Raw genomic sequence first — 17,080 nt, 5'->3', positions numbered from 1 at the left:
ATTTAAGAAAATTTCAATTGATAAACCATTTCTGTCCTGATTTTATATGTATTATTCCTAAAGGACTCCATATTATTCCTGTAACTCCTGTGCACTAGAAATGCCTGCCTAAACCCACCCATGTCAGGGTGGGAGCAGCTGCCTTGTGCCCTCCCCACAGTGACTGTCTGGCCTCAGCCTCCCCGGGGGGAAAATGTTTCCAGGCAATACACACAGCCTGCTCTCACCTTGCCCAGCCCAGTGTGTGTCTGCCATGCAGCCCTTCCCTGGCAGAGGTGTTTGGCAGTGGGAGCAGTGAGCATCTTGTGCCTGCAGCTGCGGGTGAACCAGGATGAGCCCATGGAGGATTATCCCCTGAAGGTGGAGGGGGGCAGAGAGGAGGATTCCCGGCGCTTTGGGATGGGCCAGACCACCAAAGACCAGATGAGGACCAATGTCATCAATGAGATCATAAGCACCGAGAGAGACTACATCAAGCACCTGAAGGACATTTGTGAGGTAAGGACTAAAGGGGGAAGGGACTGTAAGAGCTCCTCTGAAGGATAATGGACTGTGTCCCATGCTTGCCCAGAGAGGCACCCTAAGCAGGTAACTTTTCTGAAAATGAGACTGGATTTTCATCAGTTCTGCTGAATGCCAGTATATGGTCAGAAAACAGAAAACAATTCATTACAGCAAAATCCCAAATGCCTCTGCATTTGAAGCACTCACTTGTGCTCTGATTAAATGGAATTAATTGAATTTCCCAAGCCAGAGAAAAATAAATGTCTAGCACTGCTGTCCTCTCTAATATATGTTCTGGGGTAATATAATCAGCATCTCCAGCCTTCAGGCAAGCCATGCTCAGACCAAAACAACTGGGGATGCTCAGCCAATTGGATCCTTTACTGTCAAATATGCTGAATATTGTGCCACCTCTTCTAAAAGAGATCCATCCTGTACACTGGGGGAGTGAAGGCAGTTGGAATTTTTGCAGGAACAGAATTCTCCACTGCAATGGTACAAAAGTGGCTCCCAGCAGAGGCAGCTGGGGCAAAGAGCACACATTTGTAAATACAAACAAGCCTCTCCTGCTGCAGAGTCCCCCTGCCCCTCGGAGCTCTCCTCTGCTGGAGTCATTCGGGCAGCTCCTCTCACAGACACCAAACCAGGTCCTCACCTGGACTTAACTGGTCTGAATCTACCAGTGCTGGGGCCAGAGCACCTCACTGCAGACACAGAGAGGCTTTTTCAGCAAGAGAGAAAGGAGCTCTGTGACTCCTTCAGCAGCATCACCCAGGGCTGCCATGAATCTGTGGCAGCTTCTATTTGTACCATGTTTAGGGTAACATGAGAGGAAGTAATAGTTACAGATGGGTCCAGATCTGCAGGAAGGGAATGCAGGAACCTGGTGTACACTGAGTGCAGTCCTTGAGGCTTTCTGTGCCACAGAGCAGATGCCCAGGAGGTTTCCAATCTGGTTTTCTCCAGGGTTACATTAAGCAGTGCCGCAAGAGAGCCGACATGTTTACAGAGGAACAGCTGAAGACAATCTTTGGGAATATTGAGGACATCTACAGGTGCCAGAAGAAATTTGTTAAAGCACTAGAGAAGAAATTTAACAAAGACCACCCACATTTGAGTGAGGTTGGCTCATGCTTCTTGGAATATGTAAGTAAATTTGACTTCATGGGAAAGGGGTAGCTGAGCATGGATTGAGCCAGAGGATTTGGAAATTGATCTGACAGAACTGAAGCTTTCTTAAAAAAGACCCATCCAACCAAACTAAATTCCACCACCCTCTATCCCAGCCCTGCTCAACCACTTCCCAAAGAAATATCCTGTAGCTTTTGTGGCTGTGGAAAGAGCATTTTCAAAGCACCTTATATTCTGAACACTATAATCCCTGCCAGCCCTTGGTACCTCAGGGAAAATGTAGGAAGACTCCAAAATCTCGAGCAGGACTGAGTTTACAGTAATGGTATTTTGAGGTCAGTGAAGGATCAGCTGTGACTGGTGTGGGCACTAAAAGCCCACATTCAGCTGAGCCCAGAGCAGGATGTGTGGGTATGTCTGGGTCTCTCAGATGAAGCTGTGACACACTTTGCCAGCCCCCAGCTTTAAGTCTCTGGGTTTGAGAGCCTGGGGAGGACACAAATGACCAAACAGCTCCAGTTAGAGGATACAAATCACCAGGAATCTGTGGCAGGGCATGGCCTGAGGGACAGGGCATTAACTCCCTCCCTGTGCCCTGCAGCAAACAGAGTTTCAGATCTACTCCGAGTACTGCAACAACCACCCCAACGCGTGCCTGGAGCTGTCGCGCCTGGCCAAGGTGAACAAGTACGTTTACTTCTTCGAGGCCTGCCGCCTGCTGCAGAAGATGATTGACATCTCCCTGGATGGCTTCCTGCTCACCCCCGTGCAGAAAATCTGCAAATACCCCCTGCAGCTGGCAGAGCTGCTCAAGTACACCAACCCCCAGCACAGGTAGGACAGTGAGGGGCGGGGAAGGAGCCAGGATGCTCCCATGGAAATGGGCTCGTGCATGGAGGGCACTGGCTAACTGCAGCCAGCTCAATTCTTACAGGTTACCTCATAGAAACCTGGAAAAAAGTATATTTATGTAATTTTATAAAGTATATTTACATAATATATAATATAATGTACAATATGCTTATATAATTATATAACACAATATTATAATGATATTGTACTTATATACATTTATATTATATTAATATAATATAATACAATAACATAATATTATAATAATATTAACTTATAACTTATTATAAGTATATGATAAAAGTATATTTACATAATTTTCCACTACAGCAGCACTCAGCTTTCCTGTCACAGATCGAGAGTTACAAGGTCCACTTTATATAATGGCCTTTTTCTATTTTATTTGGCTCATGTATCTGTAATACCAGCACATACGTACTTTGGAGCTTGTATTTGTCCTGGTTTCTGTCCATGTTTCTGGTGGTGGTGTTGAGAACTTTGCCTCCAAAAGCATTGGTTGAATATATCCCAAGGTGCCCATACAGCTGCACTTCCCCAGTGGGAAGTTGTGCCCTGCAGCAGCCAGGCCATGCACACTTGGTGCCCTGTCAGTGCCAGCTCCAAAGTCTCCAAATCCACCGCCCACTTTCAGGGTCAGGGCACTGCCTTTGGCTCAAATAACTGCCACTTAATTAAGTGCCTGAAAACATGAAAAATCTCTATGAAAGTGTTGGTATCGGTCCACTGTGGTTTGACTTAATTTCACCTTCCTAATTGCAGCCCTGGTGTTTCCAAGAATGGTTTTAAGCATGTCTTGTTGCTTAAGGAAGTGCAGAGATGTTTGAGAGTTGCCTTAGAGCCAAGTTGTGCAGCTCAGCTCCTTCCCAGCAGCTCTGAACTCAGCAGAAGTGGCTGGTGGCCACAGATGGTGTGTGGGGGAGGGCAGCTCAGCCTCTGTCCTACCCTGCCAGATAAACCATCAGCTCATGTTTGAAACAAGCCAGGCACTGTTGGACTGCTTCACCTCTGCACCACAGACCAGTCCCTGCATGGCACAGCAGCATTGTGAATGAGTTGTATTATGCTGCAGAAAGAAAAGGAGAACCTGCAGGTTCTTCCAGCAATTCCTATTTACACCTCTGTAGCTAAATTTGATTACTTAGCCCTTCCCCAGAGGTGGCCTAGATTTGTTACCAGACTCAATAAACCCACACTGTCTCCCTGCCCAAGGATGACAGGCTAAATTCGTAGCTCCCTGCTTATGTGCCTCCTTTATACATAAAGGGATGGGATGTCTGGGATGGAGCAGCTTTCCTGAGCAGACTCCCTGGAAAAAGAGATTTTCAAAAATGTAACACACTATTGTTCTAATCAACATCTAATCTGTGCCTCAGAACCAAGGAGTGTCTGAGAAGCTGCCAGAGGAGCAGGGACAGAGCAGCTGGGACAGACTGCAGGTGGAATCCTGCTTCCATCCCCAGCTCTGTGCCACTGCTCTCCTCTGCAGTGCAGGTACAACACCCCAGTGCCATTCTGCCAAGCCTGAGGCTGTGGTGTTGTGAGGGCTTTAGGGCGAGGTGGGAGATGAGAATTTGACTCCAAGTTCTCAGAAGGCTGACATATGATATGATATGATATTATTCTACTAAAACTATACTAAAGAAAGAGAAAGGATACAGACAGAAGGCTTGCAAAAAAAGGGATCATGAAGGTTCATGACTGACTCCTCAGAGCCTCGACACAGCTGGCTGTGATTGGTCATTAAATTAAAACAATTCACATGCTGAGTAAACAATTCACCAAATCACATTCTAAAACAGCAAAACAAGGAGAAGCTGAAGCTCCCCAGGAGAAAAAGTCCTGGAGAAGGGATTTTTCAAAAAATATCATAGTACCATGAGGCCTGTGTCCGTCCCCAGGGATTTCAAGGACGTGGAGGCTGCCCTGAATGCCATGAAGAACGTGGCCCGGCTCATCAACGAGCGCAAGCGGCGGCTGGAGAACATCGACAAGATCGCCCAGTGGCAGAGCTCCATAGAGGACTGGGAGGTAGGGGACCCCCTGCCCAAGGAATTCCACATTGCTCCTCTTCTGCCCTTCCTACAGCTTCTCTCCACAGTGATATCTCGCTGTCTGCCCCCACCTCAGCTCTCTGATTTTTATTTAAACAGTTATGGTCTTTTAGTACAGCTGAGCAGGTCTGGCATATAACCCAGCTAGAACAGCTGCCTTTGCATATTCCCTGGGATTCTTGTTTCCCTGTTTTTCCTTGCAGAATGAAATCAGCATGTAGGTTAATGAAATTCTATTATTTTTCTCTTGCCCCCCATTTTATCTTGAGTGAGTTCAAACTTTCAAGAAGAGCAGAACTGCTCCTTAATTCTTAGCATGCCAGGTTATTGTTGCAGAAAGGCAACTTCTGGCATAGTCACAGTGGAAACCAAGGTTCCCTGTAGGTTCATTAAAAAAAAATTGCTAAATAAAAGAAACAAAATACTGATTTTCTAAATCCTGGACTCAATAAACCCACACTGTCTCTCTGCCCAAGGATGTCAGGCTAAATTCTTAGCTCCCTGCTTATATGCCTCCTTTATGTCTGGGATGGAGCAGCTTTCCTGAGCAGACTCCATGGAACAGGAGACTTAAAAAAATGTAACACACGATTGTTCTAATCAAATTCAGGTCCCACCCCCTGGGTGCCAGGGGCACAGTGTCTCCCTGATGTGCCAAGGACTGTCCTCCAGCACAGAGTTCTCTCATTCCCACACAAGTTCTGGCAGCAGGAATTCAGGCTCCCACTTTGAGATGAGGCTGAGACCAACCTGTTCTTTGTGCTGTTCTCAGGGAGAAGATGTCCTAGTCAGAAGCTCAGAACTCATCTATTCTGGGGAATTAGCCAAAATCTCCCACCCTCAAGCCAAGAGCCAACAGAGGATGTTCTTCCTCTTCGATCACCAGCTTGTCTGCTGCAAGAAGGTAACCATGAAACCTGGCTGCTGCTGTGCTGCTGGATTTAAGTGAGCTCTCTCTCCACCCCTTTGTATCCTTAATTCTTGCTGGCCTCACGTGCTCCTGGCACTCTGTACATTCTTTCCTCTGACGTCCTGGGGTGTTCTGTGCACCTGAGCACAGCAATCAGCTACTGGCCTAATCTCACAGCAAAAGAGGAAAGCCCTGCACAGCTTCTGGGGTTATTCTGTACAACTCTGTTATGAGTATTGTCACACAAGTTCTTTTAAATACTTTGTTCTTCATCTGAACTTCCACCTTAGTGTTGTATTCAGAGAAAACTGCAGGTTTGATGAACAGCTGTGGGCCTTGGCAGTCAGTAAGGCCATGCTAACAGCACATGTAAGTCTGTAAGTACAGCTTTTTTTCAATAAGCTGAGTAATAACAGAAATCTTCCCTCTTGGAGCCAATGAACAGTACCTTCCACTGGAATTTCAGAACTGAATGTGCCAACTATTTTTTGCATATTCCACAGCATGCAGGTAGCCCCAGGTAAATTAGGTATGAAAATCACTGTCCTCAAAGTTACTTTTCATTGTCAACAAAAACCCAAGAGGTAAGTAGTATTATTTTTGCTTTTAACTGGAACTGAAAGATTCAAATAGTGTTTTCTGTCAGAGGCCTAATGAGGATTTGGGATCATGTGTAACACCCAAGCTTCAGGGCAGCACATAGGCCCCAACACAGCCAGCAGCCAGAACAAGCACTGTGGTTCCCTGCAGTGCCCACAGCAGCTCAGCACTCTGCAGTTCCACAGACTCAAATCCAGTATGAGTTCTTTGACAGGTCTCTGATGATAGCAGGAAGGGTAAATTCCCCATCACACCCAAGAAGAGCCCCATGTGTTGTGGTCTCTCTTACAGGACCTCCTGCGCAGGGACATCTTGTACTACAAGAGTCGGATCAGCATGGATGACATGGAAATACTGGATGTGGAAGATGGCAAAGACAAGGACTTCAATATCAGTGTGAAAAATGCATTTAAGCTGCACTGCAGAGACACTGAGGAAGTCCACTTATTCTGTGCAAAAAAGCCTGAGCAGAAACAGCGCTGGCTGAAGGCGTTTGAGAATGAAAGGAGGCAGGTGCAGCTTGACCAGGAGACAGGTATGGAAAGAGCAAGGCTGGGAGACTTTTGTTTTTTAATAATTATTATTATTATTATTGGTTTTTCATCCTTTTTTACCCATTGGCTAATGCCTGAGGAGTGAAAGAGTGGGGAAGGCAGCCCATGCTCGAGGGCAGCTCTGGGCTGCTGTATTACATTGTGAATGAATCTGTGCAATTAAAAAACTGCAAACCACCATAAGCCATCACTGCAGTTTGTCCTCAGGGAGGCTGATGTGTCTTAAGGAGTTCAAGCAGGGCTGACAAAGTAGTAAATACATTACATACAGGGTCCAGAGCAGTATGGAACAACTTCAGTCAAGGGTTCTCACTGTCCAAGAGTGTTTGTGTTGTTTTGTCCAAATCCTTCTCAATTCAGCCTAGTGTGATCTGAAAGATTTCAGCCACCAGTGGCCTGGAGTGGTTTCTTCCCCCCAGTGCAGCATGGGCTGAGGGCAGGCAGCAAAGCCTGCAGGGGGGTTTGTGCAGCCCAGCACAGGCTGGGGGAGCAGGTTGTGCCCCCCAGCCTTGGCAGCAATTGTGGCCTCTCACCTCAGGCATCTGCCCACCCCTGTCTTCTCCTGAGGTACCAAATGATGACCTGCTGCTGACAGAAATCTGCTTCATCTTCCAGGCTTTTCCATCACGGAGGTGCAGAAAAAGCAGGCAATGCTGAATGCCAGCAAGCAGCACCATGCTGGGAAGCCCAAGGGTGAGTCACACCTGAGCACAGGAACACTGGGGGAATGGGGGGTGGCTCTGTATTTACTACACGGGAAAGGCTTCAATGAAGTGACGTTAACAAACTCTTGGGAAGGCCAGATGGTGACAATCTGCACTACAGTTCCTGGTAGATTCAGATGGCTGGAGTCAGTCATTCCTACTCCAGGAGAGCCACTTTGCACATAATCAGCACTCTGCCAGAACCCAGCAGCTTCTGCTCCACGGCCAGTGCACAGCATCTCCCTAGGAGCCAGGCTTTCCCAGCAGTGTGGCATTCCCTTTGGCAAAAGGCAAGGTTTGTAGCAATCCCCATGGTGCACAGAGGGCCACAGAGGTCTCTGCAGCAGGGACTGTTCCTGCCCGTGGAGGATGCTCTGAACCTTGGCCAGGGTGCCAGGGTAGGTACCATGCTTGGGCAGAGCTCTTGGTTCAAGCTGCCAGAGACAAGGACAATTAGCAGCAGCCAGGGGAGAGTGAAGTCAAGCAAAATAAAAGTTCCTGTGCCCACAGCACGGTGGCTGAAGACAGCCCTGTTGCTGCCACCTTCCCCTTCTCTCTGCTCAGAGGAAGAGGTGTCACCTGGTTCCTCTGAACCCACAGAGGCAACCACTTCCTCTCGGTGGTAGCAGCCAGCACTTAAAGCTCAGCCACATCTCCTGAGAGCAAGCTTGGCAAAATGTCAAAAAGGGCCAGAAATAAGATTTGGCTGCAAACAGGGGGAAGTTTGGAAGGAGGCCAGACCATGCCAACAGAGCAAAGCCCTTGGGGCACAGCATTAGAGGAGACAGCACAGAGCAGCCTTGTCCTCCACACAGGCACTGACCATTCCTAGTCAGAGATCCAGCCCAGGAGGCTGTAACAGGCACCAGCAGCACTTGCACAGCAGCTGCTTCTCCCAGCACAGCCAAAAGCACCAGCTAAGTTTGTCACCAGTCATGAGCTGCAGCTCTCTAGCCCTGCTGTCGTGCTGGCAGAACACCTGACAGCTGTACAGCACATTTCTGGGCCTTCCACATGAGCTCTAATCCTAAAAGGCACTGCTGAAAGTAAGGATAAATTGAAGGAAAGGTTACACTAAGACAAACCCAATTCACAGCCCTGCAGCTTTAACGGGGAGTGGGGATGGCAGTAGAGTGGGGGAAAGGAGCTGTGTTTGACTAATGAGACAGAGTAGAAATCCATTTTGATTTAGGTGAAATGTACATCTTTAAGTCTGTAGTTTGAAAACATAGCTGTTTAGTCTGACTGCCTGTTCCTGTAGAAAGCCTAAGCTCAGAGAGAGGCTGTGCTTCAGCCAAAGGACAGAGCAAAGGGGGCAGACAGAGAGACTGCTGTGAGAGCAGGTCAGCCTGACCTAGGAATTCTTTTGGCAAATGTCACACAAAATTTGTAAAAATGAATATGTATGAACCTATTGTGAAATTTCATACATATGGATTTGAGAGAGAGATAAAAAAAAATCTAGAGTTCCCAGAGGCATGCATGTCTTTTGGAGAGGAATCTCCACCTGTGTCCAGCGCTGTAATAAACTTCAAACATACCAGCTTTACAACTTTCACAAAGGTGTGGAGTTTTGTTTGTCTCCACAAAACACTAACACGCTTCCCATCTCCTCCTCCTCCTCCCAGCTGTCACCAGGCCCTACTACGAGTTCCTGCTGCGGCAGAAGCACCCCACGCTGCCCAGCACGCTCCCTCAGCAGCAGGTCTTCATGCTGGCAGAGCCCAAGCGCAAGCCCTCGAACTTCTGGCAGAACATCAGCAGGCTGACGCCGTTCCGGAAATAGGGGCAGCAGCCCCTGTTTGTGCCTGAAGCCCTTCTGAGAAAGCACTTTATCCCTCTGCTGGCAGGTGGAGCCCAGGTTCAGCCAGCCCTGTGCTCACAGAGGATGGCACAGGTGCTCCTGCCTTCCCTATTTATTTTGCAGCCCGGCTGACCCGCTGGCTCCCAGGTGAGGCTGAGTGCAGCGGTGCCACGGAGCCAGCCCTGCCCTGCCCAGCAGGCACAGCTCCAGGAGCACACAGCAGGGAGCTGGACAGGCTGCAGCCCAGAGATTTACCTTGTCAGCTGTACTTGGACTCACTCCTTCCCGCTGTGCCCGCCACTGCTGGCTGGCAGCTGCCACAGGCCAGGGCAGCCCATGGACCCGCTGGCCCCGTGGCCGCTGCCGCGCTCAGAACAGCTCAGAGTCCATGGTGAGGAGGGATGAACCTCCTGCTCTGCCCACCCCATGCCCTGCATTTCTCAGAGCTGTGATCCTCCTCCACGTGTCCAGCTAAGTCAGCAGCCTCTGCAGGCCCTCAGAGCACAGTGAGCACTGCACTGTGACCTCCTCCCTTCCTTTAGTCCAGCAGCACCGGTGAACGGTGCCCCACATTAAACTGTGCCAACCTGCAGCATGAGTCAAGTCGAAGAATCTCTCTAGTGGGTTTGAGTTACATAAGTTAGAGAAAAATGTGCCTAATTAATACCATACTCAATTCTTTAGATTCTCGTCTCTCCATCATTCTGCCATATTTCCTGGCCAATGAAAATGCTCATTGTTTGTAATGTGTTTATTTATGGTAAAAATCAGAACTGTGTATTTTGTAAGTCTGTAATTGTTCTTGTCAGATGTTGTTAACTTGATGCCTGTTTTGTCTGTTTAATTTTTCTTTTCTTTTTTTTTTTTTTTAAAGAAAGGTCAATATTTGCAAACCTAGCTCCCAGAAGTCAGAGTCTGCTGTTCAACTCTGCAACGTCATTGTTATGCAAACTCCCACAGACCCTCAAATTCAAGGAGTGTTACTGACACTTTTAAAAGTGGAAAAACCACTTGATAAAGGCCTAAATTTGGCATAAAGAGCCTCACTTTAAGTACCCTAGTTTCAAATGGTGGCCAAAAAGAATGAATCTAAACCTTGGTTAGCAAAAAGAAAGATTTGCCTTACCATAGTGAGAGTTAGAAGCCATACTGACTGAATTCCCTAGATTAGGAGACATCCTGTGACAGTGGAAGGAAGACACTGGCTCATTCCAGCTCAAGTGTGAGTGAGCACTAACTGTCTGCAGAGCTCAGAAATCCAGTGTTTGTTGATGCTGTAGCTGACCAAAGTCTGGTCATCCAGGGATATCTGAATTCAGTAGCATGTACAAAGTCCTTCTTGCACTATATCTTCCCCCCAGACCAGGGGCAACATTTAATTTCATAAAGAAACTTGTAAAAGTGACTCTCAGCCTGTGTTTGTCTCCAGCCCGTCTATCTGTGTGAAGCTGTTTCTTTCCAAAGCCACTGTGGGGATTGTGCTCTTGCAGCTCCACCAGGGGCTGCTCAGCCACAGGGGCCCTGCCAGAAGGTGACCTCAGAGCAGCCATCCCAGCTGTGGGGACACAGGGACCCAACCAGAGGGGTCACTCTCTGCTCTGGGGAGACACTGGGTCAATGCTGGGGGGGAGGGGGGGCAAAAGGAGAAAAATTTAAAATACTCTCTAAGAAGCCACTGAGATGAGGCAGTTACAGCAGTATTAGCAGAACATACACAGACACCAAGAGACAAAGACATGGGGACACTGAAGGACACCCAGACACACTGAGGCACTGCCAGGTGTGTGCAGACACCCATGGGGGGAGATGGTGACCAAGAGACCCTGACACACACACACACACACACAGAGCTATGTCAGCCAGCTGCAGCCAGCACCACTCATTAACAGAAGGCAATTGTCATTTCTGTGTTTACCCTAAGTGTCTGCACCCTCCTTTCCTTATCCATGGCATGTTTGTTTTGATTGGCCAGGAAGAAAAGCTGTTGGCACTGATATTATCAATTTTCTGAGCTTATCATCAGCTTTGTAGTAAGTGGAGGGGGGTAGAGGGGTAGAGGACAATCCTCTCCCCAACACAAATACAGGATCACACCCCACACTGAGCGTGGCCAGCTGTGACAGGTTGCTCATAGCTTTGTCCAGTTGCTATCTGGATTCTCTTAAGGATGGAGATTCTCCTCAAAGCTCTTTACATCCCTCTCAAAACCACTCTGTCCCCAGTGTGAAGGAAGTGCTGAAATCTATTCAAAGCTCCCCTTGCTGCAATGTCTGACCTGGTCTTAGGCAGAATGTTGCTTAATATACTCAGCTTTACATCTACAATGAAGGCACTCTGGTAGAAATCCTCACCTCTTCTCCCAAGGGAAATGGGGTGACTGTGACACAGGACCCTGGAGTGCAGCAGCTGTGAAGTGCAACAACCCTGCCCTTCCTCCCCATTGAAACACACACAAGAATTGGCTATTATTATTACTTGCCTGTGTAGCAATACTCTGAGCAGTAAATATGCATCCAGTGGTTAAAATAATCACATCATTTATCAGCTCTTCCAGAACTGGCTGCACCTCTGACCAGTGCACACAAAGGATTTACAGAGACACTTTTTTTACAGACATTTCTGAAGTGCCAAACCAGACTTCTCTGGCCAGACAGCATCCCAGTCAATGGGCAGTTAATGACTTCTGGAAGAATTCTACTCTCCACTGGACTATCAGTACTCTCTCTAAAAAGTGTCCTCAGTTTGGATTCTAGTCTTGCATGCCACATTTGGAGCTAGGATCCAATCCCCTATGCAAGACTGAGATCAGGTAAAAAAGCTGCTCACACAAAGTGATGGAGTTACAGCAGCAGCACAGAAAACAGGTAAGGCTCAAACCCATAAACTCATTTTGCTCAACATGCCCACCCCACAGACTGCTCTGGAAAGGATTTCATCACAAAATACCATCCCTACTTTAACAGCCAGCACCACCTCCCAACTCTCACCATAACCCTCAGTGCTTCCTGAACAAACTGTCACAGAACAGGTGGGACCTCCTTAGGTTTAGTGATCAGACACTCAGAGTCATCTCATCCCCCAAGTTATTCATTAAATGGCAAAGTGTACTCGTGTGTGAGATGGTAGCAGATTAGCCCAGCCCAGATTTCCCTGCTGCACCTCCATTTGGGCTGGAGTGGCTCCCATTGTTCTGCCAATGGGCAGAACTGGGGTGAACCCGTGTGTAGGCTGGACTGGGCTGTGCACAGAGAGCAGATCCCAGGGCATCAGCTAAACCTGGGAGAATGGGGCTCCTGGCTGGCCAAGAACAGCTCTGGCAAGATCTCTGAGCTAAATGGACAAGAAGTGCCAGTTCCACAAGAAGTGTCCATTTGAACCATGAAGAATCAGAGCTGTGAGATATCAGGAACTTTTCTCTGGAGCTGAACTTTCAACAGGGGCCAGGAATGCAGATTTGTGTACAAAACAAACTGAAGCTCCTGATGTGAGTCTGAACAACACCAACCCTTCTGGATTTTAGGGTAGAACCAGTTGAACTCCACGGAAAATCAGTTCTGCATTGAGGCACATGAAAAGGACAAAGAGATTGTGTCAGGGGTGATTTGGGTTTTTTTTTAGGGGTGTTGGTTCTATCTGTTGCTCTCCTACTGTAGATATCCATTTAGGAAGCTTCTTGTGAAAACAGCCATGATTCTTGATTACCTAAATCTGCCCAGATTTCATTTGGTCAAATAAAACACAGAATTATGTAAAGGATGTCAATCAAATGAAAGATGATTTCCTGAAGCTACCAGTTAAGTGAACCAGTGGCTACTAAATAACATAGTCTGTGCTCTGACCAAATAAAAAAAAAGGAAAAAAATTATTTTAAACTATTAGTTTAGAATATCTGATTCAGGCACTGTGGGTGTATACACTGTTCAAGTCAGCACAAACTGTCTTTGTGCTATCTCAAAGTAAGAACTAGGTCAGTTCCCATGGAGAGAAGAGTTCCCCCAAAGCAGCCTTTACTGTCTCTCCTGTTTTGCCCATTCCCTGAAGGACAGGGGGTGTGAGCTCAGAGGAGCCCCCTCCGTGTCCAGCAGAGTCCTTGGATCACCAAGTGTACTGCAGGAGATTCCCACTGTGCAGGACACTGCTCTGCAGAGCAGCACAGCTCTGTCATCCAGGAGCCAACCATGTGCCAGCCATCTGCACCTGGGCGTCCCAACAGCTTCCCAAAAGCACCTGACAACCAGGTCACCAACAGGGATAACTCAGAATCCAAGCACCTGCCAGTAACAAAAGAATCTCAGCTTCACACTGAGAGCACTTCATTTCTTGGGATGCCAGAATGACAGAAATTAGTGTTTTTTCAATGGAAAGGCCTTTTCACCTGATGAGTCAAAGTATCAGGCTGTGCTCCTCCAGATTCACTGCAGTGGAAGCACACCTTCATGTAACAGCATCATTCAGAAAGTCTGTGGCAAGACTGGTATGCAACCATCAGAGTTTTGAACAAGTACTGCACCACTGCCCTCCCAGACTCTGAGCTGCAGCACCTGGCAGGTGGGGCAGCACCCAGCAAGTGCTGATTCCTTCTTCACTGTTATTACTTCAGTTGTTTTAATTCTCCTGTCGAGTTCCACATGTACCTGCTCATGAGGGTTATGGGCATTGCAAAGCCCATCTGACAGTGAGTATGGTACAACAGCAACTGCTCAAGCTTTAAGGAGGGAATTACTCACACCTCACTCAACTGCTGGAGCCTCAGCCTGTGCCTGCTGCTGCTGATGTTCTCTACCACAGGGGGAGGACTCACCACTGCAGCACCACACTGGTACAACCCAAAATATCAGCCAGGATGTCCTGTACCAGCCACCAGCAGGAACTCCTGTCCCAGAGCTCCCAGCCCAAGCAAAGCTGAGGCTCAGGCCTTCAGGTAAGTAATGGGTTAAAGAACTTTGATAGTGGATAAAAATGAACTGAAAAAACCACAAGTGTTTTCAGCTGATTTTAAGCCCCTGAAGATACAGTGGTGCTCTTTCAGCTGGGCAGTGTGGGGAGGGAATCAATCTTCAGGCTGCAGTGACCCACCAGTGCAGCTCCTGTCAGAGTGAAGCAGTGCAAGGTGCAGCCAGCAGTGTGACCTGGCACAAGCCAGAAATGCCTCCAGGACCACAGCTCCAGGCAGCAGCATGGAGTCTGCTCCTCTCCACTGCCAGGCACACAGCTGCAGGCTCTGCAGAAGCCAAGGTGCTCCTTCCCAGCCTCACAGCAATCCCAGCTGCCCTGCCTTGCCATGAACACCTCACACCTTATTTCTCCCATGTGTCTCACACATGTCCTCAGCCAGCTCCATGACTCAAATCCCATGGCTTTGGCAGTGCTGGCACTTCTAGGAAAAATGCAGGCTGCTTGTTCCTTTTGCTCAACACTCCTGTCATCTTTCCCCCTGCAACTACACCCCTCCTCTCCCCACGTCCTGAGCTTCTCTTTTGCACAAGTTTGCCACCAAAGCAGCTCCCTGTTCACAGCCTGTGCAAATGAAATACCTGTGGTACTGACCCCAGAGCTGTGTACCTTTGTTGTGACTGCCTACATTTACACTTGTGAGATGGGAAATAAACAAGCTATCAACTCTAAGTCTTGCATCATTCTGTAATCCTCCCAAAAAGCATTAACTACTGATTATAGAGCAGCTATGGAACAGCATTCTGCTTACAAGTTCCTTCTATCCTTCCACACCTACTTCTTTCCCTTTTCTCCTAAACAGCACCCACCCATTACCCAAGCTGGATAATAATTTATGGCTTTTTTCTTTAACCTCCAGTAACCTGAAATAATATACTTGCTATCTATATCACACCATCAAGAAAAACCTTATCCACAAATACAGCCACGTGTTCACTGAAGCTGAGGGAGCTGCATTTGAGCTCAGCTGGGCACTTCACATGATTACAATTCCTACAAGGCTGGCAAAAGCAAAACTTGGGGAAGGTGTGTTCCCCTTCCCCTGTCTGAAGCATCAATTTGCCCACATACTTTACCTTTCTTGCCCAGAAAAGAAAAAGCTATTGTGAAACACTACAAAGTAGATTACTATAGCCCAAAAATGAAGGCCCAACTGTGGTAATTTAAGCTGCCAGCTGAGCTGCTCATTGTCAAGTTCCTTCTGTCACATTTGGATTGGAAGGATCTCTTAGCCCACCAAGGACTACAACTGGGGTTCCTGTCCCAACAGTCTCCCCTCTGCATCTGCAATTCTCCCTGTGGCACAGCCCAGCTTCCCACAGCTGCCACAGACTTCTGGCTGCTGTTTAAAAAAAACATTACAAACCTAAAGTCATCACATGGCCTCCATTCTATTCTGGATGATTAAGACAGGATAGCTAATAGCCTGATGGATACTAAAATAAAATCCTGGAGTGCACTTAGCCTCCTACACACGAGTCAGACATTCTATCCATGCAATTCAGCAATGCTGACATTTCCTACACAAAAAAATCCCAAAATCCCATCTAAGTAAGTACATCATTCCTGATTCCAAAGGAGATCACCAATGAAACTTTCTGTTACCTGACTTTGTTTACAGCAAGCCACAGGGTTTAGAATCCAAAACAAGATGTTAGAAACAGCAAGTTTTGGTTTTGCCCAGAATTAGTTACAGGAAAACTTGAAACTCAAAACTTCTTGCCTGATTTCTATGAATCACTAACTGAGCACTGGAGGGGGCTCTGGTTGTTCTCAGGTGTTCAGAGCTGCCCCTAAATGAGGGAGTTGTTATCTCCACAGCAAGTGGAGCCACCTGTCACTGAGGGGAGGGTAACACACATTACCTACACTGCCACTGCAAAATCCAGCTGGCAAGAGGGAGAAGTCAAAGCATTACTGAGCCACCATTCTGGCAGTTCTATGGGTACATTTAGAACCACCACGACAGAAACTCAACCTAGAGACTGAAGAACTCAGTACCACGTCCTTGCAGGTGCTGAATCCAGTACAAGGTGAGGTTTGACAGCAGCAGACTCCCAGAACAGCTACATCAGAATCCTTCTAGCCTGGGAGGGATCAGCACCATTCTGAAGAACAGCTTTTCCCTTTATAGCATCCCAGATTTCAGCAACCCACTGGTTGAGGAGTATGAATTTTCATCAGCTGCAGTGCTCTGCAAAAAACACTCCCAAACCTATCTACCTGTAACATGAAAGCAATCCCAGGATAACTGACCAACAACTAGCTTGAGGAAAAACACACTGAAAAAAAAAAATCTGTCCATGGCATCCCTTGTGCTCAGCTACTATTTTAGAAGCTCAACTACTTAAAACTACCTGTAGCAATAATCCTGACAACGAAACACTATTCCTGCAGATTGATGCAGTCACGTTGCACCTTCCTCTTCCACATGTGTTGCTTTTTTCCAGAAGGTTATCAGGTAAGTTATTGTTATTTTTGGAGACCTACAATAAATGAAAATAGCCAGTTAGTTCAAGCAGCTTAGTTGTTCCCCCAGAGCTTTACAACCACCCACACACTAAAGAAATAGGATAATTACCCACACTTCACACCTACTCAGCTCCTTTCCTTCTGGGGAACACTCAAGACACTGATTTCTAACAGCTTTCTGCTCAGGGCTGTCACCTCTCCAATCAAACAGCACGGCTTTGGTATGAAGCAAATGCTCAAGTATTGTCAAATTTTACATCTGTTCCATTTCCTTTGTTTTAAGCTATAAAATAAAACCTCTCAAACCCCAGAAATGTCTCAAAAGGGAACAAGGCAGGGTTGAACATCTTTACCACACTCTCAGACAGGACAACTTAGGGCAGCTTAATTCCCCACTGGGGAGCCTTGGCCACTGTGTTCTGTTAGGCATCAGAAAACCTTACTGAGCAAAGGCACTCATCCCATTTCAACATTTTGCTTTGCTTCCATCAATCACCAGATTCCAGCAGCTTAAAGAGTTTAAA

At 47.3% G+C, this 17,080-nt stretch overlaps 1 protein-coding gene across 4 annotated transcripts in view; it reads left to right on the top strand.

The window, feature by feature from the left end:
• Positions 1-14,756, top strand: part of ARHGEF4 (Rho guanine nucleotide exchange factor 4) — a 139,429-nt gene extending 124,673 nt beyond the window's left edge. For all 4 annotated transcript variants that reach the window (XM_054639051.2, XM_054639052.2, XM_077183620.1 and 1 more), the window contains 8 exons: positions 316-498; positions 1,471-1,650; positions 2,237-2,469; positions 4,407-4,536; positions 5,332-5,463; positions 6,361-6,604; positions 7,239-7,316; positions 8,956-14,756. In XM_054639051.2, coding sequence (XP_054495026.2) covers positions 316-498; positions 1,471-1,650; positions 2,237-2,469; positions 4,407-4,536; positions 5,332-5,463; positions 6,361-6,604; positions 7,239-7,316; positions 8,956-9,113 — 1,338 coding nt within the window. In that variant the 3' untranslated portion in view covers positions 9,114-14,756. The remainder of the gene's footprint in view (positions 1-315; positions 499-1,470; positions 1,651-2,236; positions 2,470-4,406; positions 4,537-5,331; positions 5,464-6,360; positions 6,605-7,238; positions 7,317-8,955) is intronic.
• The last annotated feature ends 2,324 nt before the right edge of the window (positions 14,757-17,080 follow it).

The sequence above is a fragment of the Agelaius phoeniceus genome, chromosome 10 (assembly GCF_051311805.1).
Source record: "Agelaius phoeniceus isolate bAgePho1 chromosome 10, bAgePho1.hap1, whole genome shotgun sequence".
Lineage (NCBI taxonomy): Eukaryota > Metazoa > Chordata > Aves > Passeriformes > Icteridae > Agelaius > Agelaius phoeniceus.
Note: the sequence above shows the minus strand (reverse complement) of the source record. Positions and strands in the feature narration are given on the sequence as shown.